The sequence below is a fragment of the Thermobia domestica genome, chromosome 1, assembly GCF_964235325.1.
Source record: "Thermobia domestica chromosome 1, izTheDome1.hap1.1, whole genome shotgun sequence".
NCBI classification, from domain to species: Eukaryota; Metazoa; Arthropoda; class Insecta; order Zygentoma; family Lepismatidae; genus Thermobia; species Thermobia domestica.
The window spans coordinates 31,963,186-31,989,040 of NC_137454.1; the positions used below are offsets into that span (position 1 = coordinate 31,963,186).

General features: G+C 37.9%; 1 protein-coding gene across 2 annotated transcripts in view; it reads left to right on the forward strand.

Moving 5' to 3' along the window:
- The window catches only part of mi (cyclin E-interacting protein minus), a 77,210-nt gene extending 52,236 nt beyond the window's left edge, over positions 1-24,974 (forward strand). For both annotated transcript variants that reach the window (XM_081756497.1, XM_081756505.1), the window contains exons 4-9: positions 3,347-5,222; positions 6,116-6,331; positions 8,421-8,520; positions 13,251-13,502; positions 19,703-20,222; positions 23,596-24,974. In XM_081756497.1, the coding sequence (XP_081612623.1) occupies positions 3,347-5,222; positions 6,116-6,331; positions 8,421-8,520; positions 13,251-13,502; positions 19,703-20,222; positions 23,596-23,979 (3,348 nt within the window). In that variant the 3' untranslated portion in view covers positions 23,980-24,974. The remainder of the gene's footprint in view (positions 1-3,346; positions 5,223-6,115; positions 6,332-8,420; positions 8,521-13,250; positions 13,503-19,702; positions 20,223-23,595) is intronic.
- Positions 24,975-25,855: the final 881 nt, after the last annotated feature.

Consider the following 25,855-nt stretch of genomic DNA (forward strand, 5'->3'; position numbering starts at 1 on the left):
ATGAGCTCAGCAGTGATGTCAGGAAACGGGCCCGAAGCCCAAGAAATCGGGCTCCGAAGTTTCGAGCTGGGTCACTTCAATTCACCAATGAAATATGTAGTTCTTGGCATTGTAGGTGGCAATAGAAAGGTCGTGGTACCCTGAGCACAGCGGTGATGTCGCAAATTGAGCCCGGGCCCTGATGTCCTCAGATATCGAGTCCCGAGAGTATAGGGTAGGGTCCCCTCTGTTCACCAATGAAGCATGGAGTTTTTCGACGTGGATGGTTGCATTGGAAAGGGTCAGTTTCCCCTGAGCACACCGGTGATGTCGTAGATCTGGCCTGGGGCCCGAAGTCTAAGAAATTGGGCCTCAAAGGATGATCATTCTACATTCTCCATGCCTTTTGGTCACAAAAGTAAGTTTGCTTATTATCTTGCCTGAATGTTATTCAACCGAACATTACAAGACAATACTGTGATGTTTAATGTCAATAAGGGACAGCGCAATATATTTGATATCGAATAGAAGGGACCTGATCCCAAACATGTGGGGTCCGAATTCTTGGGTTTCGGGCCACGGGACTATTTTCTAACATCACCGCTGTGCTCAGGGGATCCGGTTCTTTCCAGCGCCACAAATCGCGTTTCCAACTCCATGCCTAACACAGTTTCCTTACTGTAGGGGGATTTTCATGGAATCCGTCCAAATCTCCAGCTAAGAGTTCATTCCTAAAAGGACAGTCCAGACTCCAGACCAACTCGGTATTCGTCAAGGCCCTTAAGCATCATTCTCCGGGTGGGCCCTTGTACTCCTAGTCCGCTTCTGTTTTTGTATATCAGTATGCATCCAGCTGTGGTAGCGTGAGCTCTTGTACGCTTTTACTGTGCTTTCTGTGACGTGTTACAATGTGCACTGCAATAGAAACTCCCGCCTCTTGTTAGGTGCATCCTGTGATTAGGTTTTGTTGGCAAAAAATCACAAGCAAATTGAAAAGTTAGGGCGCGCGATTTAAAACAAGCGCCGGGGACAACTTAGTGCGAAGGTGTTGTTTTTCACAACCACGCACATCCACACACGGCCAGGCGTACCCGAGAGCTCTTGGATGGTTTTGAATGGGAGGTGTCCGATTACCCACCATACAGCCCGGATTTGGCGCCGAGCGACTACCACCTCTTCTCAGCGATGAAGACATGGCTCGCTACACAACGCGTTGATACTGACGGTGAACTGCATGCCAGTGGTTGAAATCGCAGACGGAGATTTCTATCGCGACGGTATTGAAAAACTTGTGCAATGGTATAATAAGTGGCGATTATGTGAAAAAATAGCTTAAGGGCGTACCTTTAAAATCTATATAATACAATTTGGTTTGTTCATTCTGTTACTATTTTATTCCAAAACGTCTGTGACCTTCTGGACAGCTCTCGTAAGTGACTCCATGTATGTATTAGTTATATTATTTTGCGATTTATTAATCACCCCTTAACCTCTATTGAGTAGCGTCCTTTCAGACCTGGCACGTCTTAGTCTGTGTACTAAATTTCAGCTCGATCAACTGAGTACTTTTTGCTGCACCGAAGCTGCATTCATCATCTTCTGAGAAGAGTCTCATTGCAGTCGAATCAGTCGTGGTAACCTTTAGTTATTAATAAAGCATTTTTTTTCTGAGAAATGAATAAAATCATAAGGCGTTTTAGGACAATTTTGCCCTAAGAAGAAAACTCCTCGAAAAAGTAAACTAGCCATTGCGGATTTTTTATAGCAAAAGTCTTATACCATACATTAAGGTTATTAATGAAAACATTTACTCATAAAATATGAACAAAATCACCTGAGTCGTTTTCGAAAAAATCGTTCAAAAAGCTCATCCCAAAGAATAAACTCGTAGAATTTTCCAGGACAAATGAGTTACGTCATACTGTCAGGTTATTAATAAAATATTGATTTATGAAATATGAGCAAAATCGGTTGAGTCATTTTTGAGAAAATCGTCCGAAAAAAAATTTATCTCAAAGAATAAACTACATATTTTCTTCAGTATGTAGTCAATATAGGTGTGAACCATACTAACGTTTATATTGTTCAATTCATTAAAAAATGTGGAACATTTTGATGTATCACACATGTAGGTAGTGCCACCTATGTATGTGTTTTTTGCTCTTTATTAACCACCCTCTTAACGTAGATTGAATAGGGTTCTGTCAAACCTGGCACCACTTAGTGGTAAATTTCAGCTTAATCGACTGAGTACTTTTTTGCTGCAGCAAAGTGCAATTGTTACATCCATCATTCCCTGGGAATATTCTTCTTGTAGTCGAACCAACATGCGACATTTTTGTGACTTGATAGTGCCTGCAAATACGAAACAACTTAATTGCAGGCTGCACAGAGATGAGGGGGAAGATACGCGGTACTTTTTGATATCTCTTATGGTGGGTATAACAACTGACTGGAGATTGGATTGTCATAAAATGGTGAGCCTTTGTTTCTGAAGAGAGAAACTTTCGGTTATATTAAGCCGTAGAGATTGGTTTTGAACACACGCTCACTTATTTTTGTTTTATTTATTTTTTATTTTATTTTTCACGAATATGGCTTCTGACACTAACTCGTAAACTTCATGGGGCATAGTGGCTCGGTGATAGAGCGCACGCCTCTGTAGCGGAGGGTCTCTGGTTCGATACCAGGCCATATGAGTTTGTAGGTTTTCTCTTGTTTTTTTTCCTACATTCTCATTCCATCAGTTCCGTTCATAATCATCCATTTTCATTAATCATCCGTCGCTGTTAGCCTACAGGGATAGACATGGGACATAAAACTGAAAAATTTCATTTGACTTTTCATAACCTCATTGCTAGTGTAATCTCTTTCGGTATACGTGTTCACACATTCAAACCCCCTGGTGACTACAAAGCTTTGATAGAAATCCGATTAGTCCGTCGATCTCGTCCTTTGTAAACTATTGTTAGTATTATTCTTTTGTTTGTTTAGTAATATTTAAAATCCCTTTAATTTGTAAATTGATAGTTTCTCCATCCATACACATGTTAATGTTTGTGTTGTCTTCCCTTGTGTATATAAGTACGAATGAAAAATTAAAAAAAAAAAAAAAAAAAAAAAAAGATAGCAGTAGTAATAGAATAGTTGCAAAAAATATAATAAACTATACTAAATTGAATTTGTTTACACGAGAATCCACACGAATTGAATAACGAAGCGAAAGGAAACGGTTACCCGAACTGTGTGTATATTTCAGTCTAATATTATTTACATCCTCGACTTATTAGGTCAATATTTTTCCACAATGATATTGGTCGTACTAATTCCTTACTTTTTTTTTTTTTTCTTTCTTTCTTTCTTTCAGGAGGAAAGTCCAAAACTAGAAGACGAAATCTTGGATTTAACCATCAAAGCCAATGGTGGTTGGAACAGTAGTGTGGGTTTAGTTAAGCCTAAACAGTGTGATTTTACGTATGTGCCTTTTAATGGTTGTGACACAGGAAATTCTAACAAAGAAGTTGATGTTAAATTCAAATATGGACGATATGATTCATCTTTAGCTAACTCGTGGTTGCCTCGAAACTATTATGGTGTTAATGACGTATTCGCAAATCAGGTTCCTGGGTTAATGGGAGATAGTCCTTTGAAGTCCACCGGGTATTATAGTCCACTTAAATACAGTAAAAATACATTATTACATCCGCCATACTTAAGTGGTACAAATTTATCGTACGTTCCTAGTCATCAGGGTACATTATATGATAGCTGTAGTCCTAAAAAGTACTTGGTAGCTAATGGTAATAAATTTAGTTATTACAGCTATGATAGTGTTTCTAATCATGTAAGTGATATCAATTCAGGACAGAATCGTGCCTTGGATAGTGCAAGCTATATGCAGTCGAAAACCTTGAACTGTGATGTTATAGTGCCTAAAAGAGAGAAGTTATATCCAGAGAATGGTGAACAGTTGTGTTTATTAGCGGAGAGGCTGATTAAACATTTCGACATGCAGACGGAAAATAAACCGACTGAAGATAATTTTGTCAGTGACAAGTTTGTTTCGAGAAATTTTGACGAAACCGCTCAGTCAAATCCTGTAGATAACTGTTTTCAAATAACTAACGATATTTCTAGTTTAAATATTTGTAAGACTGAGAAAGACACCAATTATAATGGACAAAACTTTGAATATAAGTGTAGCAGGAACGAGAAATATACCACCGAAGATTTTGTCAATGGTAGTGACTGCCGTAGTACGAGTAGTGAAGTGAATCCAGTGGTTGATTCTGCATCATTTAGTGTGCAGAATAACGATGTTTGTGATAGCATATCGACTAGTTACGACTCACAACAATTGCCAAATTCATCTCTGGAAAAAACTGTTGATTGTGTTGAACATAACGAAGTAATAGAAAATAACTTCGAAGACAACGGACTGAGTGCTATCAATGATCCAGAAGATAATTTTAGTGACTGTAGCAACATTGGCGATGAAGTTCAGCAAGGCGTTATTTCTGCGTTGCACACCTTAGACGATAGTACTATACTAGCAGCTCCCGAACCTCAGAATTTGTCAAGCACCTCTTTCGAAAGAACTTTGGAACATGATACAAGTTCATTTGATGTACCAGATAAGTTAGAAGTAAGTGGACATGATACCAGTGTCAGTATGGATAGTGACAGGGGGTTATATGAAGTCCATACGGTTGGAGTTGTTCAACTGGGGCGGGAGAATGGTGTAAGTGAAAACGGTTTGTGTTACGAGGAAAATTCCTGTTTAGGTGATCAAATGAATGAGAATGTCGAAGTGTCCTATGTTAGGACAAGTGAAACTGATCTTATATGCAGTGAAGTTCCTAATACTATGCTTGTGCAAGAAATGCAAATGTGTTGCTCAGAAGATACTGTTTCGTTGTGTGCAAATCCCAGTGACTCCAATTGTGAAAATTCTACAACCGAGGACAGTGCAATAATTTCTATATCGAATATCGAATGTGCAGATGTAGATAAAAATTGTCTCCCGATAGAAAAAGGAACAACGGCCGTTCAACAGAGTGATTCTCAGTGTAGTTTTGCTGATTCTTCGTCGTTGTGTCTCCTCGAGGAAAGGAGTTCCCAACCAACAGCTCAAGTTCCAGATGATTCACAAAATGTGAATAGCACGAGAGAGTCTCCAGACATGTCAGCCCCATACTCTCCGGCTCTTTTCTCACCAAGTGACGACGCAGGCTGGATAATAGGTAAAAGCATTAGAAAATTCGTATATCATCTGTTTGTTTGGTTTTCAAAATAACAGAAATATAAATACAGACTAGCATTTCCAAAATGTTTTATAAGACCAAATGTCTTTAAATTATAATTTCTCTGTAACAACTTGTACAGCGGTGGACACTTCTAAATGGTACAGCCATATGGAAATTTACGGCTAAAGTGTACCATTTAGAAGTGTCCACCGCTGTACAAGTCAGTCATGATTCAGGGATGATGCACTTTTTTTTCCCCGTTTTAAGTAGTATTTCAGACCAGTATTATTATTTTATAGATAATTGACTTTTATTTCTAACAGTGTTCGTTCTTTGGGGCTCCTGTATATCGAGTGGCTAGCATATATGTCTTCTATGTGTATGGTATCTGCTTTGATTCCCGATGGGAGTATATGTGGTCGGAATTTCTGTTGAACTAGCTTCGCGTTTTACACAGCTCCGGTGCTGAAAAATCTACATGAATTTCAAGCAATTTCGTTTTCTGTTATTTTGAAAATTAGAAGAAAAATATTTTATTAGAATATACTCTGAAAGATGCCCTTTAATTTATCTATTTAATCTAAAATTTACGAAGAAATACAATGCAGTTTTCTAGGGTTGCAAAACGTACCTTTTTACATCACTTTTATTTGTGACAGTTCTAAGTCATGGAGCGTTTATTCCCTTTATCTGTTTTAGAAGTAATGGTTTTGATAGTCAATTTTATTTTGTATTTCTTTTGTAAGCAATATGTGTCGGTCATTTACCTTTTGTGACGGGGACCAATAGCCTCTCCACACTGACGTCCCCATTAAAACCTCGTATAAATCAATCAATTGTAAGTCATTGTCTTATTATTGTTATTACTGTTTTATTAATTTTTGTCACAGATCCAGCAGCACCAAGTCCAAGTGACTCTGTCACCGATTCTTCACCGGAATTGTTACGATCGTCTAATGAAGACTCTTTAATCTCTCGCTTAAAGGAGGCACTGAGTGGTGTTCCTCCTCCACCTACTGTTTGCAGACCCGCCATCGACTGCTCTAGTATTTTAGAGCATTTAAAGAAGACAGGGGAGCCAACACCTGAAAACTTCATGTCTGTTGGTGAGTTGTAATGAGTGATGACAGACTGATAAATGACTGAGCTTCTTAGTATCCATATCTTTTTAGTCTTTCTTTGATCTACTGGGCATGCTGCTTATAATCATGAGTGGGTTTGTTAAGCAATGTTAGCCTTTGTAGTGTTAGCCAAAAAGTTTATAGTTCAAAAAAATTGAAAAAAAAAAAAATCTCTGTTGTTTTCAATTTATTTTGTGGGGTATTATGTTTTGTAAGAACCTTCGAACACAGAACCTTGTCCATTCCCTCCAGGTATTCTGCGAACATCAGGCAAAATAAACTTATCGCAAATTAATTTAATTCGTCTATGCAGTGTTACGTTATCTTCTAACTCCAATAAATTAATTTCTTGATCAGTTTTTGTTTTGAGTGGAAATTCAGAAGAAATATTGGAAGGAACAACAAAAAAATCTGATTACTATAATAGCAAGGAACTGATCTGTGCATTAATGAAGGATGCTGTACCACAGTCAGGGTGCCAACAAACCTCGAAAAACATTTAAAGTGGAAAATTTAAAACTATTTCAGATGTGCTTGAGTGCTTATTCCTTAATTGGGAAATTCAAACTTAGAAACTTATCTGTAGTTGTGCGCATTACCTTTTGGTTTAGATTGTGCAGTGAAATATCATACTAGTGAATCATCCACAAAATTCAGTTGGATCAACGATCCAATGGGAAATTCATATTCGACACACGCATAATTCTTATTACTTGACGGGTCATTATCAAGCGTTACATTATATAAATAAAACTGGTCAAGCAATTGATCATATTTCAGATTACGGGTTTAAAATATTGTACATGTTAATACTAACTTATACACAAATTCGATAACGTAGTCGGTAGAGCGGTCCTTCTGCATTCAAACCATGGGTACGCGATATGGGTTTTGTGGTTGATAAACACCGAGTAGTAGTCGTTTTTATTTTTCGGGATTCTTCCATTTCTGCCCCTCGTCACACTCAGTTCGTTCTTATATCATTAATTGAGTAATTTCTATCCGTTTGTGAGACATTAAAGCAATGCTTTAATATGAAGTATAAATGTAAGTAATTAGTTTTCGTCTGTCAATAACGGTAAGGCGTTTTCAGGAATCGTAAAACTACAAATTTGCAGTATAAATACTCACCCGTATAAATAGTATTCCGAAATACGATTTTACTTTTCTCAGGAATAAAATGTTTATGCACTATTTCTGTTGTGAAATTTTAGTTCACTTTCGCGGTAGTGTTTATTGCTAGAAAATAGAATTTTGTAAATATCCAAATGCGCATAGCTGATACAAAGTAATAAAAACATTATTACAAGTAATTCTAAATGAATAAATAGCAGTAAACAGTCTGGAGTTGAGTGTATACGCTTAATTGTCGTGTATTAAGTGCGAAATTGTGTTTCATTGTTTACGTGTTTTAGTTCATCATTTTAATTTTGTAGTAAACTTTACAATACTTATATGGCTAGATTAAACACAAAATACTGGTTGTGTCTAAAAAAGGAAAAAAAAGTAACAAATGCAATTTGATCGGGGCAACGTGTCGAAAGAAAAATTTCTTATAGAACCATCAACAACATGTCTTTATTTATGATAGCATATTGTATAGAAAGGCGATCGAGAAGAGGGAGGAGGGGGGGGAGGTATTGTAACAGCTTTCTGCTTGTTTAACGTGGTTATTCAAGTAGCAGAGGCATTATCTAAAGTGAAGAGGTGTTCTAATTGTGGTGTTCGGTGTTCTTTGTATCCAGTATTTCTGTGCTGATAACGAGCATGTCAGTTTCCAAGACCATGTTTAATGCTACCTGCTTGTTGAATAATTCTTTATTGTGGATTTGGAAAGTACCAGCTGACAGGGTTTTTTTTTCTTTCTTTTTTTTTTTTCTTCCTTGCTACAACAGTTGCTGGAGTGTGTTTTTGTTGAGTGACATAAGATGATATGGTTCATTCATTTGTGATCATCACCGTCTCCTTTAGCCTCGCCGGCATAATCGTGGGACGTAAAACTTAATGATTTCCTTATCCTTTTATTATTAATTTAATTTAGAAAATTTTATCAGACGAGTTTTTTTATTTTCAGATATGTCTAAGGGCAGTATATTTAAACCAACTGTTTCATTTGAAGAAGTAATCCTGTCCAGGTGGCCTGAAATGAAGAACGAACAGTATTTTGATATATAGTAAGTATCGTTAGCTACATATAGACAATAATATGTAGCTAAAATTGAAATTAGACATGATAATTGAGTTCATTGCTACATTTGTGAAGTATAAGTTACAATGTGTCCTAGAAATCTTAATACAGTTTTGGTATTTAACTGTTTCAAAAGTTTCATAATTACTAATTACAATAAGTATTATTTCAAAAGTATAATAATAAATCCGAAGTTGTGCAATGGAATTGTATTATTCCGATGCAGAATACACTTGTCCTGTTTATATAATCCAACTGATGCCATACAGGTAGACATAACTCTTAATGACACCTGCAGAATTATTACAATCCATTCCAATCGAATGGCTTTGCCATCACATTCTATTCAAAAGAGAAACAGCAGCGAATAAAGAAAGGAAGAAAGTTCAGTGAAAGAACTCATCCATTATATGAGGATGAACCGCACGCGCAAAGATTGCAGTTCAAAAAAGTTTCAGGGGGCGGCGCGGTGGTTCAGTTGTAGAGCGTTCACCTCCGGTGCTTGGGGTCCCTGGTTCGATTCCAATTCGCGCCGTGTGGACTTTGTGGTGGACAAACACCGTGCTCGTGGGTTTTCTCGGGGTTCTCCCGTTTCCTCCCACTTTCTTCTTCCACCATTTATTCATTTCACATCATCAGCGTTTCCTTTAGCCTAACTGGCATAACCGTGGGACGTAAAACTGAAAGATTTCATTTCATTTTTAAAAAGTCTCCTACAAACATCAAAGGAACTTAAAATCACTGATAGAAAAATCAGGTTACAGTTGTGGAAGGCTCAAGTCTCCCTTTCCACTGGCTGGGAAAGGATTTCGGAAACTTGAACACCTGATTGTGACAAAGGATGGCTAACATGAGGGTGTTTGAATAGGTTGAGATCGAGAGTGGGCATATCCAGTGTTAACCTGGCAAGATGGAGCCACGTACGAAAGGTTGTGTTCATAGTTCAAGGTGCCGAATTGAATCGTCAGCCTATCGCACGTAAAGTCAGTGGATTTTCCTGCACGCTTATCCTGGCCAGTTCAGCATTGCTAGTTTCACTTCCCGTGAAACCTCTCTTCCTGGAACTGTTCGTGGACAACTGTTTCATCACGGGCTCCTGGTTTGTGTAACAGGCCACAGTAGCTTTCGCATTCATCCCGAATGTGAATCCATTCTCCCGACTTTCAGTGTGCTTATGTTGGAAAAACGAACCTGGAAAAGGCGGATGACATACCTTTCCCAGTGACAGTTTTTAGGCGCCATATGACGACATTGACGTATCTACAACTTCAGACACTTTTCTGCTCACAGCAGCATACGTATAGTTCTCCAGTTAATAGTGCTAAATTCGGTCCGATATGAACTAAAAAATCTTGCGTAGTTAGACAAATTCTTGCACGTTGTATTTTTCTTCTTTACCTGTAAATTACAGTCGATAAACCTGAGGGTTCATTCGCACAGTCACGTTTTTAATTATCTTTCCGATGATAGTTCATTAAGTAAATATATGGCTTGAAGAACCTAAAGGTTCATTGCCGCAGAAACACTCTCCATTTGATCGTATTATGTTCCGTGTCAGTTCGCCTAGGATTGTTGTTTGCCATGTTCCTAATATCCTTATTTATGTTATCCTTTCACATTCGTGTACTTTCCATGAAAGCAATGTGAATATTACTTTTATTTTACATGTTCTGAATCAGTGGTTATAAGCTTTCAGAACTTCTGTTTGGCTAATTTGGTAGCATTCGTATATTCGTTGTTGGAACCTGGGGCCGCGGTGGCTCAGTGGTAGAGCGTTCACCTCTGGTGCTTGGGGTTCCGGGTTCAATCCCAGCCCCCGCCAAGTGAACTTTGTGGTGGACAAACACCTTGTGCGTGGGTTTTATCGGGGTTCTCCCGTTTCCTCCCACTTTCTTCATTCCACCATTTCATTCATTACTCATCATCACCGTCTCCTTTAGCCTAACCGGCAAAATCGTGGGACGTAAAACTCAAAGATTTCATTTTCGTTGTTGGAACCTTTGTAGTAGTGTATGTAAAGTGAAAAATGAAGTATATAGTTTAATATCACATGTATGTTCAAAGGAGACGGCTGGTTAATGAAAATAAATGATTGTGGGATAATTGGTGGAATGAGCACGTGTGAGGAAACGGGAGAACCTTGATAAAACCCATGTTCGCTTTGTCACCTACTAACGTTTACACGATCTGCTATTGAACCCGAGTTTACTATTACTAGCACCAGAGCAGGGTGGCCACTCACCTGGAAAACCGGGAAAAGTCAGGGAATTTTTTAATTCTGGAAAAGTCAGGGAATTTTGATGAAAAACATGGAATTTTTACTCGGGAGAAAATTTACGTTCTGCTGTATTCCTAGCCATTTAGCCGGTTTATTTATATACAAAATAGCTCTGGTCGCTGGGGGCTTCGCCCCCAGATTTCTCCTTCCTTCCAGGTTTCGTTTATCTAGCTCTGCTGGTTTGGGCTGCGCATACCTTCTTCATATTCTTTTGTCATTTAGTGCTGCCCATGAATTGAGCTGGAGCGAAATCGGGACCATTTTGTAATTAACATACTTGTTTAGTTCGATGGCTGCTTGATTTCCAGAATTCGCTCGGGGCTGCGCCCCTGCATCCCGTTTTGGTGGTCACGTGATTAATATAAAGGCTGAACGATAGTTGAGTATTTCTGCCGGAAGAGTTCCGAATGTGTGTCGAATTCCACAAAATGTATGGAATTTTGGTTAATGCGTATATTTCTATGTGGAATCAAAAACTGTGTGGATTCCACATGCATTTGTACTCAGTGGCGGCAGTACTTTTTGTGCCATGCTTTTTTACAGATATTTGACCTTTTGACCACCAATTTGAAGTAATGGCATTCCCCTCCCCCTAGTTTTTACACCCAATTCCGCTACTGCATGTACTATTGTTCTAAAAAAAAAAAAAAAAAAATCAGCTTCAAACAAATTTTTCTGATTTCTTAAAAGCACATTTTAATAGTGCTCATTTACTTCAGTTCCGTTGTTTTGTTACACAATATTTCCCATCTATGTCGACCTGTTCCCCGGTTGCATAACCACCGCACGCCACTGCTGGCACGACAAAACCTTTGGGACCCGGGCCTACCTAAAGTTGTTAATCCCGGCTTTCTAGACCGAAGTCCGCTACTTCTTAATACAGGTAGCTCCATAATTGTCCTCTCCATTCATTTGTGACGTCAAAGAACGATAGCATAACCTTGTACTGCAATATGACAGAGGTTGCTAATAAGCACATCTGGTGAAGGTATTGTATATTTGTTGTTAAATCCGGAGAAATATTTGATTGCAAATTAACGAATAATAAGTAGATAATGAGTAGAACAGTTTCTTGATTTGAATTTTGCAATTTTAAACCGATTTTATGTAAATTCTGTAATGGTGTTTTTCCAAGAAAATAAATTTAAGAATTATTGACTACTTATTTTTTAAACATATATTTGTTTAAAAAAGAATTGAAAATTTCAGTCAAGGGAGTTGAGGATTGTCGCAGGGTGCGGGCTCCACCTCCATTGGCCATTTCCTAGCTATGGGCCTGGATCAAAATACCATGTTTTCGAGTAATTCTTTTTCTTAACACATGGACTTCTTTGCCGTATAACTCACATGATTTGTGTTTAATAATGGTTTACGGGTTTGCAGGGCCGGCGACAGGGGAGGGGGAATAGGGGACAAATGCCCGGGGGCCTGGAATCACAAAAGAATAATTAAAAGCAATAATTTTACTGGAATTTAGGGGTTCGTGTCCCTGAGTTGCCCAAGGTTCCTATATATACCAATTTTAGATCTCTCTAGAAATTTTCTGGAAAAGTCAGGGAATTTTGAAATTCCAAATGAGTGGCCACCCTGCAGAGGTGAGCATCACAGAGCCAGCGTGTATCTGGGAATACATATAGTTCGGGTCCTACATTAAGTTATAGGTCAACGTATCATGGAGCGGCTGTTCTGGAAGGGACTCTGAACCATAGTCAACAAACCAACCAATTACAATGTGAGGTTTCAAAGTATGTTAACGATACAACAATAATGGTCGGTAAAAGATTATATTAAAGAAAGAGAACTATTTCCGTAACCCTCTTTGCATGAATTAATTATGCTCTACTATACAACGGCGTCCGCGTGTTAAACAGTGAAGTTTTATTCGCAAAGTCACACACTTGTAATTAGCTAAAAGAAATTACTAAGAACATTTATGGTTAGAACATGGGGGGTGGGGGCACGATAGCTCAGGGGTAGAGCGCTTACCTCGAGTGCGTGGGATTTATGGTTTGATCCCGGCTAAGCAACATTGTACTCCCGTTTCTTCGCACATTCTCATTCCACCAGCTCTTCGATCATTCACTTGCTTTAATCATCGTCTCCCTTAGCCTAAAATCATAATCGTGGGACGTTAAACCCAAAGATTTCATTTCATTCTGTTTAAAAAGTGATTGACCTTTTTGTGGGCAATGAAAAGCATACTTCCCTCCAAAAGAGCCTATGTTTTTATTTTATGCACTGGGAAGCGTTATTCCCATTACAGTCATAACATGGAAGAGGCATCCTCCTATCACTTCTAGGAGAGAAAAAAATGGCCCACTAAATGGTTAAGCACAAAATCAGATTGTTACATACAGGTAAGAGAACGCGGTATATAGTTAATGCATTTTTTTCGCCATGAATTTCTTTATCAATGTGTTTATATTTTTCTTGTATAGTTATAACCGGAGTGAGAGATCCGAAGAATTGGAGCAACTCATCCAGAAGCTGTCGAAGAGGTGTGTTGGAGTGGAGACCGCATCGACGTGCACTGAATGGTTTTCACAGACGATGGCCAGGAAGAGAAAAACGGAAATCAGCACCATGAGTAAACAAACCAGTGGGAATTACCTGACCAAACGAAAGACTGCTTTCCCTTCATCAGCCATCACGAATGCAACTGAAAGGAGACAGATCTTGATTGAACCGAAGTGAGTAGCCCTTGATATTTCGTGAATGCAGGTTCATAACTACAATTATTTGTGAAGTAACCTTCGGTTACACGTGATTTGGTACAGATTATTTGTTAAACATGATGAAATGGCTTATACGTAGTTTCTCTTGTCGTGTCCTGCCACTACAATACACTTGTATTAGCGCTTAGGAACTTTACCTATCCCAAAATAGTGAACTAGGGTCTGTATATTGACTCATTCTTGCATAGGGTCAATTACCTTCGTACTGGAATTAGCTTTCTTCTTTCCGGAGTCAAGTAATGTACCCTACCCATATTCCATTATTAGTTACACGATAGTGTTCAAAAGTATTCTCCATCCTTTTCGTGTCGCCGCGGAAGTGTGATAGCCACTAATCTTCTTTGTGTATGTTCAGGCTTCAAAATACCGGGAACCCACCTACTTTTCACTTTGTTAAATATGACAGCGATTTCTATATTAGTAATTCTTTTCTTCTCGAGTGGGTTCTTCAACAGCTGTATGGTAGTCTTTATTGGTTGAGGTTCATGGCCTATAAGCATGTAGTTCATTTTCAGTTATTTTCCAGGTCGTCTCTCTGAATGGCTTGCACCCATCATTTACTTTGGATTCAGATACTCATCCAAATCCCTGCATATATATGAGATGGACGCATACCTTCATATATCAAAATTTTAATAATTCCCTGTAGTAACTAATGTTATTTCTTGCTCCGGCATGATTACAACTGACAAGAAGGGATGAAAAGAGTAGCTACTATTACTAATGGCAAGTTCAGAGACGCATGTGTTTGCCCAGTGCGTCATGTTTATGGTGCACTCTTTATAAGAATGATATGAAAATTCCCGTTCCTGTTTGAACTTTCCACTTATAAGGTTATTCGAATATATATAGAAATTTAATGGTTTAGAAATAATTCACTTCAAAATTTTCAATGTACGCTAATATCGAATAACAATATAACATTTCATTAATTTTCGTGATTTCAAATTAATTCTGAAGTAGATAGTTCAAATTAATTCAACAGAGGCTGGGTTGAAATTAATGAAATGTTATATTGCTATTCGGTATTAGCATACATTGAAAAATTTAAAGCCATTGGTTTTTAAACGTATTGCTGAATGATCATTATGGAAATAGTACTTCTCTCTAATACGATGTCACTTTTAGTTTATCTTGGTCTCTTTTGTGGGTGACAAAGAAGCTTGATTCATTAGTTTTGAATTATGATGTAGACTGTACCACATTGCCTTGATCGCGCATTAGTTAGTGCAGTGACATGATAAAGGATTCTCAGTCCAATCCTTTTTATATACTCTTGTTTTTCACTAAATTCTTACCTATAGAGGGCATAGTGTAAGGAAAAATCAGTTGAATCTTCTGATTCTCATAACTGTCACTTCTCTCATTCAGCTTAAAGCATTTTATAAAACGTTAGTGATTTCATTTTATTTTACGGAACTTGTACTAGTATAATGAAACTATATTACCCTAGTAGGTTGCATGTTCTGTTCCTCTTTGGAATCAGTTTGTTCTCTTCAGGGTTCCCACTCGTCCTGGAAATCCTGAAATTGTCCTTGAATTGATTTTGTCCTGGAAACATCCTGGAAATGTCCTTGAAAATGCATTTCTGTCCTTGAAATTACAGAAATACTGAATGTCAGATTTTTCATAATTATAATGAAGGTCTTAATTGATTGCTATTCCTGTTTTTGTGCTGAATAATAATTTGTCATGATTTTGCATGTGTGGGTGGTTGGTGAGCTTTCTTTGTCCCAACAAGATGGTAGGTTCCACTAGTCTGTCAACCCATTCTTGGATGCTGTCTTCACTGGCACTATCCTCTAGAAACTGTGCTTTGTACCAGTATCAATCCTCCATAATCAGTCTATTATCGCAACAGTACTTACTCGAAGTAAAATTTAATATGAGTGTTATTTGTGACAAGGTCATATCTAGGTGGAACTGGGAGATTGAAGCAAACCAGTTTCCACATGAAGCAGAGCAGAAGTCTCACTTTACTTTATTGACAAAGTCAAATGCTATCTGTAAAGCAGCTTCGCTGAAGAAGAAAGGTATTATGTCTATAGATGAGGAAATCACATAGCTCCATACTCAGTTGAAAAATTTGTAATTTAATTCCTTTTTTCCCCTGATTATATCTGTCACGCAATGAAGATGCCATGTACGAAAAATAGATTTTTGTTCTTTGTATAAATTTGTCCGGTGCACAATTAAAATGTCATGTAGAAAGAATGAAAATCCGTGTGCTGGATGCGGGTGGATTGGGTGACTATAAGGGGAGTAGAGAGGCGCAAAAAAAAAAAAAAAAAACTCTCTGCTTTGTGTATTAATACTGTAGTTGCATTAATATCCACTTCATAAGCTATTGCACTTTTCATTTCACTGTTGTGAGTTTTGAATCTACAGTTGCAATCCCGTTATACCTTCTTTGTCGAAGTCCTGAAAAATTTATTATTTGTTCTGCAAACGTCCTGGAAATATCCTGAAATTTTCTGGGGGAAAGAGAGTGTGAACCATGTCTCTTCTTATACTTGATTCGCTGAGACTGTTGCGAACTCCTGGCCAGATGCAGTTACAAGTAGCAGACATGAGTGAAATTTTTGCATCTTATTTTAATCATCCTCTTATTTTTAAAATTGCCTCAACTACTGACAAAAACTGAAAGAACTATGAATATACAGATAGTGATCAGAAAAATAGAAACACCTGTAATTGGCAACACGTCAGATGTATGGGTTGGCAGTGGTGTCGTGGCGCCGGACCGTTGGTGGTGGTGTGTTAGGTCGGTCTCCATACTTCGTCAGGCGCAGTGGAACTGCAGTGTCCAGTGGCTGCAGCAGACGGAGGTAGTGTAAACTGGAGACCTCTCAGATTTTCAAAGAGGGCAAATTGTTGGTGCGCGGTTATGTGGAGTGAGTGTGACGGCATGGCTACTGTGTTAGGTGTGTCGCGTGGGACAGTGTCGAAGGTGATGACGGCCTACACAACACACGGGAAAACCACATCGGGGAAGCGGAACAGTGGGCGGAAGAAAATCATGAGTGACAGGTCACGCCGGGTATTAAAGCGCATTGTCATGCAGAACCGTCGTGTCACTGCGGAGCAAGTGACGGAGGAACTCAATCAGCACCTCCCCCACCCTGTTTCGACAATCACAGTCCGCCGCGAATTACATGACATGAACTTACGGGGTCGTGTTGCACAGGCCAAACCGCTCATCAGGGACCGCTTTCGCACGCCGCAAATGGTGCCGCGACCATGCAACTTCGACCGTTGAGGACTGGAAACGTGTGATATGGTCGGATGAGTCATCTTTTACCCTATTCCCAACCACGGGCCGTGTTTATGTGTGGAGAACGCCCAAAGAAGCTTATGATCTGCAGTGTCTCCGCCCAACTGTGAAACATGGCGGCGGCTCGGTGATGCTGTGGGCCGCCATATCATGGTTTTCATTGGGTCCTGTGGTCACACTTAGCGGACGAATCACTGCCAACAATTATGTCGCAATTTTAGGAGACCACTTGCATCTTATGGTCCGGATGTTGTTCCCGGACAATGACGCCATCTTCCAGGATGATAACGTACCCATTCACACAGCTGGCGTTGTTGCAGCGTGGTTTGAGGAACATCGGGATGAAGTTCAACACCTCCCCTGGCCCGCCCAATCCCCAGATCTCAACATAATTGGACATCTGTGGCCGTCTTGGAAACACGACTCCGGCGACGATTTCCACCTCCATCCTCTCTCACAGAACTGGCCGATGCCCTGCACGAGGAATGGTGTAAAATTCCACTTGCTACCATTCACGACCTCTATGCCTCCATCCCACGTCGCATCAAGGCTGTTCTGAAGGCGAAAGGTGGCCCGACACCATATTAATCTGGTAAGTTGCAATTTCGTTCAGGTGTTTCCATTTTTCTGATCACCATCTGTATATGTTCATATACTGCAGTACTAAAATGGTCGTTTGAGGTCTAGTGAGAAATAAGATGTAAAAATTTTACATGCATGTGCTATTTGAAACAGCATTTGCCCAGAAGTTCGCAGTTGTTCTAGCGAATCAAGTATAAGAAGTGAATAAATTGATGCCAAAGAGGAACAGAACACGCAGGCTAAAGTAATTAAGTTTCATTATATCAAATCATTTGTAGACTGACTATAAAATCCGTGCTAAGTGCCAAAACAAAAATGTTTAGTTAAACAGCCCAGATTTTACTTCAGAACTGATGAGACATATACCCACGCACATTCTTTTGGGGATTATTTGAACTACTTCCACAGTGAATACTAGACAGCCTTTTTTACACTGAGCAGTGTTAGGTACATAGGCCAGATATTTACATTAAACTGAACTTTTGCATTTTTGGCACTTAGCACGGATTTTATATTCAGTCTACATTTTATGAATACCTTGTTCTCGAAGAGCTTAGCTTGTGTACCTTCCTTAAGTTAGCGCTCAACGTTGAGCCTACAGCACCAGCTCAACATGCTGATAGTAAATTAAGATTTAAAATTTAAAATGAAAGCTAATCCGTTTGCACAATGAAGTACGCAATGTTTAATCATGTATACTTATTATGTCCCCTACTTTATTACAGTTCTCACCCAGGATAACTAAATAAAAGATGCATTTATTGTGATAAAGAAGGATATGACAGGAGTATTGTTTAAAAGTTTTAAAAAATGTTTATATATAGGCATACCGGTAGTAACTAATTTCCAATTTTGACCACTGTGTATGACAGTGGTTCTCATATATATAACGTGGCGCCAACTTTGTAAACCCTTTATACTTCAAGCGCCTCTGTATGAACCCTGCATAATTCACACCCTCTTTTCTAAATTCTGCACACCTCACAGACCCCTCCCCTTACATCCTGTTGGTCTGACTTCCCTCCTTTTACGATCTCAGATGCAGTTTTGAATTCTCAAATCTTCAATAAAAATGATAATAAGTCTCCCGAATTTCTATTTGTTTCCAACAATACATCTCCATAGCATTGTAGTGCATTTTTTCTTTCTTAATGGAACCATAGACTTAGTTGTTACTCATTAGTTATGTTGTGTTTGCTTGATAACTAATTTAACGTCTCTTTGTTACAGCATTTTTATATTTGTAATTACATTTTTTTTTTCTGTCAGTAGCTCACATTCCCCTTGTTCGCTCTTCATGATCCCCAGTTTGGAAACCTCTGGTGTTTGAAATTAGTAGTTGTACGTCAAAGTCCAGTTCTCGTATTTCACGGATCGTCTCTTTTAGCCTAACCGGCTTAACCGTGGAACGTTAAACTTAGATTTCATTTCGTATTTCACGGTATTGTTAATTCAAGATTAATCCTATGGTACAGAATTACAATAAAACAGCCTACTGACAGAAGTATTGGTATTCTTCACTACCATATACTAGAGCAGAGCTCAGATCAATATTTCTATTTAAAAAAATCGCATGTTTTACGCTCCCCGATTTTTGAGTGGCCAAAATAGATTTTTAAAATGCGCAAATTACGGAAGCGAAAACATTATTTACAATTTGGTATTATCCAAGGCGAGAAAATTATTTCTCATGCTAATTAGGATTATCACTATGTTAGGTTTCTTGTGCTCAAGATGTGAAGATTGTTTAAAAAATGGTCATCCACCTCTTTTTGAAAAGCCTTGTATTATTTTCCGTGCATATCGTTAAATTAAACAAACGTGAATTTTTAATGCATTGTTTTCCAACCTGTGTGTCGTGCAGTCCCATATGGTGTCTCAAAATTTTAGAATTTAAAAATCATAAAGCATTTAATAATGAGTTATCAATTTTAAGGCAGACTGTACCAGTCAGTCCCTCCAGCTGCCGTAACAATCCTCGGTAGTGATTCATAAAAACACTACTTTATAGAAGCTTATAGTCGTACACTATTACAGATATATTTTAGTTATATAAAAAATCAAATAAGTGTGTACCGATGTTGTGGGAGTTCAGTGAAGTATGTCGTCAGTCGCAAAAAGATTGGAAACCATCGCTGCAATTACTAGTTGGGAATTGTTAAAGTTTCCAGCGAATGGTCGTGACCATACGACCTTTAAAAGAGAAATGAGTGGACATTTTTCTAAAGTAGAACTGTAAGTTGGACTAGTATATGTACTTAACCAGAAAACATTAATCAACATCTATTGTCTTTTACAGAAAACCTCGTCATCAGCTGAAACCAGTGGCTACAAGGGAGAAAACTCCAGCGTTCGCTAGAAGGAAGTTAGTGCTTGACCGTGAAAATCATAAAAACGATACTCAGAATCCTTTGAAAACATTAACGACGAATAATCAGCATGGTGGTAAACCAGTACACAAGAGCAAAAGTGTGGATTACATTGAAGTAAACAACTCTAAAAATCATATCTCAAGGCGTCTGTCAAAAAAGCTCGAGTGCTCTCGAGGATCTCAAGCAATTGCAGCCTCCTTAGGACAAGATGTGTTCAAGAGAAGTGTTAGAGATGAAACTGTGTGTTTGTGTTCTGAAGTTTCGAAAAATTATGCCAAGACTGCTGCATGTAGGTTGCATGGTAATCATGGTTCTAGTAACACCACGTTGCCTTCAAGGACTATCACTGCTGATAAAAGAAAAGTTTCGACTCACAATCTGTCAAGTAACCTACCGGATTCTCCAAATTATGCACCTCCAGGAAAATTAAGTAAAAATCACACACAGGTAAATATGAAAGTACAAGGTAATCCGAAAATTTTATAATGCTCAATAATTATTTCGTTACTATCTGTACATTGACTGTTGGGGTACTTGTACTTCACTTTAATGCGGCTAGTATTGGTACTGAACATATTCGGCCCCATCCGCATAGGCATCTCTGCACGGAATCCTCATTTAGACCATTCCTTGTGACATCAATAAACAAAAGTATGATTTTTACGAAGCTATAGTATTTCGTAGATTTGATCGAGATATGAAGTTAGGATAAAATCAAGCATCTTGTGTTATATAGTTGTAGAATTATAGAAGCTCGAAATTAGAAATAAGTCAACTTTAGCGCATACCGCAAACTTCAATTCATTATTTCTTCTGACGTAATTAGCATAGAGAGTTTATTCATGACTTGATTCAAGGGAATTAAATAAACTTTCCAACAATGTGTTACATTAGATTTCGAGCAATATATTCATGGTAATATAAAATATACATTGGTTTCAGGCTAGATATTCATTATGTCAAATATGACACAGAATCGAAGGTGACACAAAGTAGCTAAAACAGGAAATGACAGATTATACTTGAAAAATTGAAAACATAGAGTAAAAGAGAAAACAGTTGAGTTGAGTTGATTTTGAGTTATACAAATACATAATAATAACGAAATGTAGTGTGTGCAGGAAACTAGTAAATAAGTGAAAACAACAACAAGAATATATGAAGGCTAAGACCATGAGAGAAAAAAAAAATACAAGGAACAGCAGATTGCAATAACACATAAATAATATTTTTTTTATTAAATGTTGTTAGACACTGGTTCAGAATTTTCGTTTTTTATCTTAGACTTACCAACGGTTAAACGCTAAGACTAAATACAAAAACTGGCTCTGTATCAAAAAGGAAAAGACGTAGCAAATGCTAGTTGATTCGATGGAGTGGATCGAGTCTGCTTACATGGCAAAGTAAAAATATTTTATAGCCGTCAACAGCAGGTCATTATTTACGACATCAATAAGCGATGGCGGGGTCCATAATAGTAGCTTTCTGTTAAAGTTATTACGCATTTTTTAACATTACTCGTGGTTTAACATGGTTATTAAAGTTGCAGAGGCAGGGTCGAAAATGAAGAGGATGTGTTATTGTGGTGTTCGGTGTTCGTTATATTCAGTAGGGGACACCTTGTCTCCTACTGACTACTATTTCTGAACATTTGGATGTTCTCTTGATGAACAAACGCTTTATCAATCGGGAAGCCCTTTGAAACTGACATAAAAATACTTTGTAGTCGCTGAGAAAAGTGTATTGATATAGATGGAGCATACTTTGATTAAGTACGAGTATTTCAATAATTGTGTTCATGACATAATTAAGACATACGTGCTAAAACGGTCATTTCAGATGGAACAACCAGATATAAATAGGGTAAAACATTTCCATATATTCGTGTTATTATTGAACATATTAAGGTAATGAATATATTTATATGCAGAAGGTTGTTCGCTGTATATCCGACCATTTCCTCTTCGGTGCTGCCACCTGGCGTATCGTGCTGGAACTATGGGTTTCCTGGCGGGAGCAGTTTTGTGTGTAACCTTGTAGGTGCGTAAATGTTGATAGTGAGTGATACCAAATGGCGCCGAAAATCAACCGGAATCGAGAGGATTACGTAATGGTCCTTTTCCATGCTAAGCTTTCGCACGTATGCATTGTGAAACAGTGTCGGGAGAATAAGTTAATACTCGGGGTGACTACTGCGAAAGCTATTGTGGCCCGTCACGCACAACAGGCTCCCCTTGCGAAACATTCACCACGAAAACCACCTGGAGAAGGGTTGCAAGTAAAGTGATAGCCATAGTGCTAAGGGGGATCCGTCAATTGGCGTGCCAAGAAAATCCCCCGATGCAACGTGATATGGGCCACAGATTCCACCTCGCACCGTCAACTGTGAACAAAACAATTCGCAAGCGCCTTAGACTGAGGTGTATGCGGAAGGCCCATGTACACCACCTGCTACCGCATCACATTGCCGAACGTAAGACGAACTGCAGAAAACTATGAAAAGTACCTGGCGGGTTCCAAATGGAAGGAAGTTGTCACGATGGATGAATCATATGTCCATCTCATTGCTAGTGGTCACATTCGGGCGATCAGATACTGTGACATTGACGGCAAGAGGCGCAGCAACTTTGTTCGTCAGTGCAGGGAAAGTTTCTCTCGTGGCTTTATGATTGTTATGGGATTCGGATATCAGGGTAAGTTGATGATACGTAAGGTGGACAAAAACGTGAAGGCAAATGCAAGATACTTCCAAGAATCCATTACCCAGTATAAAATGGCCTCTGAGCTGTATCTGGTGATTGTTAAATAAATAAATGAATTCCAACACCTATCTATTAGAGACATCGTACAATTATATGGCATGGATGTGAACCAGGTGATGATCCATGTGGGTAAGGCTTCGTGTCGTACCGCCAGAACATTATAATGTTTTTATCAGGAAATGGCAGAGGAATTAGGAATTCGTGTCATTCCTGTGAAAAACTCAGATACTAGTCCAATGAATTTTTGCGCATTTGGACTGCTGAAACGGCGTCTTCAACATCACCGTTCGCGCACCCTTTATGGTCTCTGGGAAGCTCGCAGGAAAGAGTGGGACAATCCCCATTCTTATCTTGCGCCAGATGCTTGCTGCAGTGGAAACTGCGATGCTGTGTGATAGTCCACAATGCTGGTGATCCAAAAGAATATGATTGGTGGTGACAGCGCGGTATTTATTAAGGTGAGTAACCCGTCAAAAATGGTCGGATATAAAGCGAACAACCTTCTGTCAATATTTTAAAAACCTACATTAAATTTTTAACGGTAAATCATGAAAAATATCCATATTATGGTGGTTTCGTGCAAAGAGTGATTTTAAATTGCAAAGCATGTTCAACTCGGTTTCACTTTTTAGCAGAGTTAGAACTATGATTGAACACGATTTGAATCTCCGTTTCCATGCAGTGTTGGATATGGAAAGTGTACTCAAATTATTTAGAATTTCGCGTGTAAAAGTAGTAATTTATTCCCGTGACTTTCATGAATATAACTGCTTAGATGTATTTACTGATCGATACGTGTATGTTTATTCAAAGTGTGCTAAAGTTCTTCGCTAAACTGAACCCTATTTCTTGAATTTTAGTTAATAACTTACAGACAATGAAAAATATAAAAGATATAGAAAGTAAGCCAGATATTATTACCCAGTTCTTCACCTCTGTATACTGCTCTGTTAATCGTTACTTTACATGAAGCTTTATACGTGTACATTCTTTTAAATGTATATTAATATATATTTTTAAAATTATTATTATTAAATGTATGCTTTTTCACTTTCCAGAAACTTCACAGAGCAGTGGTCCTTGCATTGGAATCAGAAGGTATTGATAAATCAGATGTTTTATTTCGCTCTTGTGTCAAACAGTTATTTGCGTTATGTAAATTATTGCTCCCGGATTTGGTTGGTCCACGAGATTACCGTCGTCATCGAGAGGGAAGCACCAGTGGTCGAATGAAACAGTTAGCGTTGCAACACGTGAAGGAAGTTATTAAAACGCAACAAAAGTATTTAAACAGTGACAAAGAAACATCGGAGTTCAAAGCACTGCAGATCGATGATTTTTTGATGGACTGTAGATCACATTGTAGCTCTATCGCAAGTACGCCACGTTCCGAGACTAGTAGCAGCCTGGATCCACGATCATCACAATCTGCTGGGTTGTAAACTCTTAAGCTGTGTACAAGTTGTTCATTGTGAAGTCCTAAGCATCAGCATTATTTGTCAAACAACAGCATTAAAATTTATTTGATTATCAGTCATAATCATTACAGTGATTTTGAGGAAAGTGCAGAGTAATTAGTTTTGACATGTAAAATAGTCTTGTAACAAAATTACTCTGACATTTTCTGCTTTTTCTCATATGAGAAATCAGTTCCTACCAATGGTAAGTTTACTGTTAGAATATATAAGAGAATGTGACTACAATATGCATAATATTCACTTCAGTAACATTGTTTTCTTGATGTTAAAAGTCAATGCTAAAGGAGGCTGTAAATGACATTATACGTTATGCTCTCAGGAGATTTAAACCAAATAATATTTTTCAATATAATAGTAAATAAGTAAACCAAGAGATTCGAAAAATGTGTCTAAAATTTCAGTGACATCATTCTGAAACTTATGTAACTATTTATTAACTTTAAACCTTCATAGCAGGTGCGAAAAGTTAATAATTAGATTTATATGTCTGCAAGTAATAATCAGGCGTTAGAAAACACCAATATGACCAGATAACGTACCTTTTAACAACTAATTTACTTCATATGAGAGCTAATTACAATAGAAAATGAAAATATTATATACGTATGATTTATTATGTTTGATTGAGAATTTTATAAACACAGTGACTTCTAAAACTGTTTTCGTACATCAGTTAGCAGTATGAGAAATTAATGCAATTTTTCAAGAAATGAATTCGGTACTAAATAATACATAAAATATTAAATTAATAATTTATGAAGAATGTATGTGTGAGTCAAAATTATAATTGAGTTAACTTATAAAATGTAGCCAACGTGAATTTCAAACGTCAGATTCTTTTAGAATTTGGCTTAATTCTTTATACAGAATGAATTCCGCGTATAGATGGTCATAATTGTTAAAAGTAAGTGTTCATTCATGTTCGCAATAACCCAAGCGTCACGTAAGGCTCTTCATTACACTTCCCACATAGTAAATGTAGGTAACCAGTGAGAGAATATAAAGTAAGCTGTCCAGTGCATAAAGGGCGTGCATGCTTGTATGCTAATCTTTAATTTTACTTACAAATCTTCAAATTTTGGTAACTACCAGCAATGGTATAGGGAGGGGTGAAACAAAATATACAACAAAACACAACATAAAACGTGTTTTAAAAAATGACGCAGAGGGGAAATGCTACTAAAAGTGTATAACTTGACCTGTGCTGTTTTGTTTCCAGATTTTTTATAATCTCTCTTGGTTGTAACGCTAAATGAGAAGGTGTCTCCTATTATCAAGAGAGTCTATTTCTAAAACTTCTGGTTCTAGTTACTACATTTACTTTATGTTGGATCTTGGTGATATGTCTAAAGAAACCAGGTTGAGGATTACATTTTTCGAAACTAATATGTCTTCTTTCTGGTTTACACATTGCGTTTGTTATACTCATAGCGTTTCCGTTACGTTGGCATGGCACTTCATACAAGTTGAATGAACGTCGAAGTGTGTGTAATTCATTTGTGAGGTCAAGTTTTCTCCTTGTTTGTTTTGAGGTCGGAAAGCTAGTTTAAAATTAACAATGCATTTTTCTTTCTTTCGAATTTTCGGTTCGGCCGGGTTACGAAGGAACATTCATTTATTTTTGTTCTGATTGATGTTTTTGTTTGCTTTTAAAGCCATCAAAACTTTAGGGAAAATCTTCACAGTCTAATTTTAGATCAGCTTTTTCATGTTCAGAAAAAAACTTTCATGAAAATTTGACGGTGTACAAGAGTTATTTTACAGAGCTTGGTGTTCATTCTGAAGTTGGTCGTCAATGTGAAGAAGAGATGTACACTCATGTCCAAAGTGATTGTCGCAT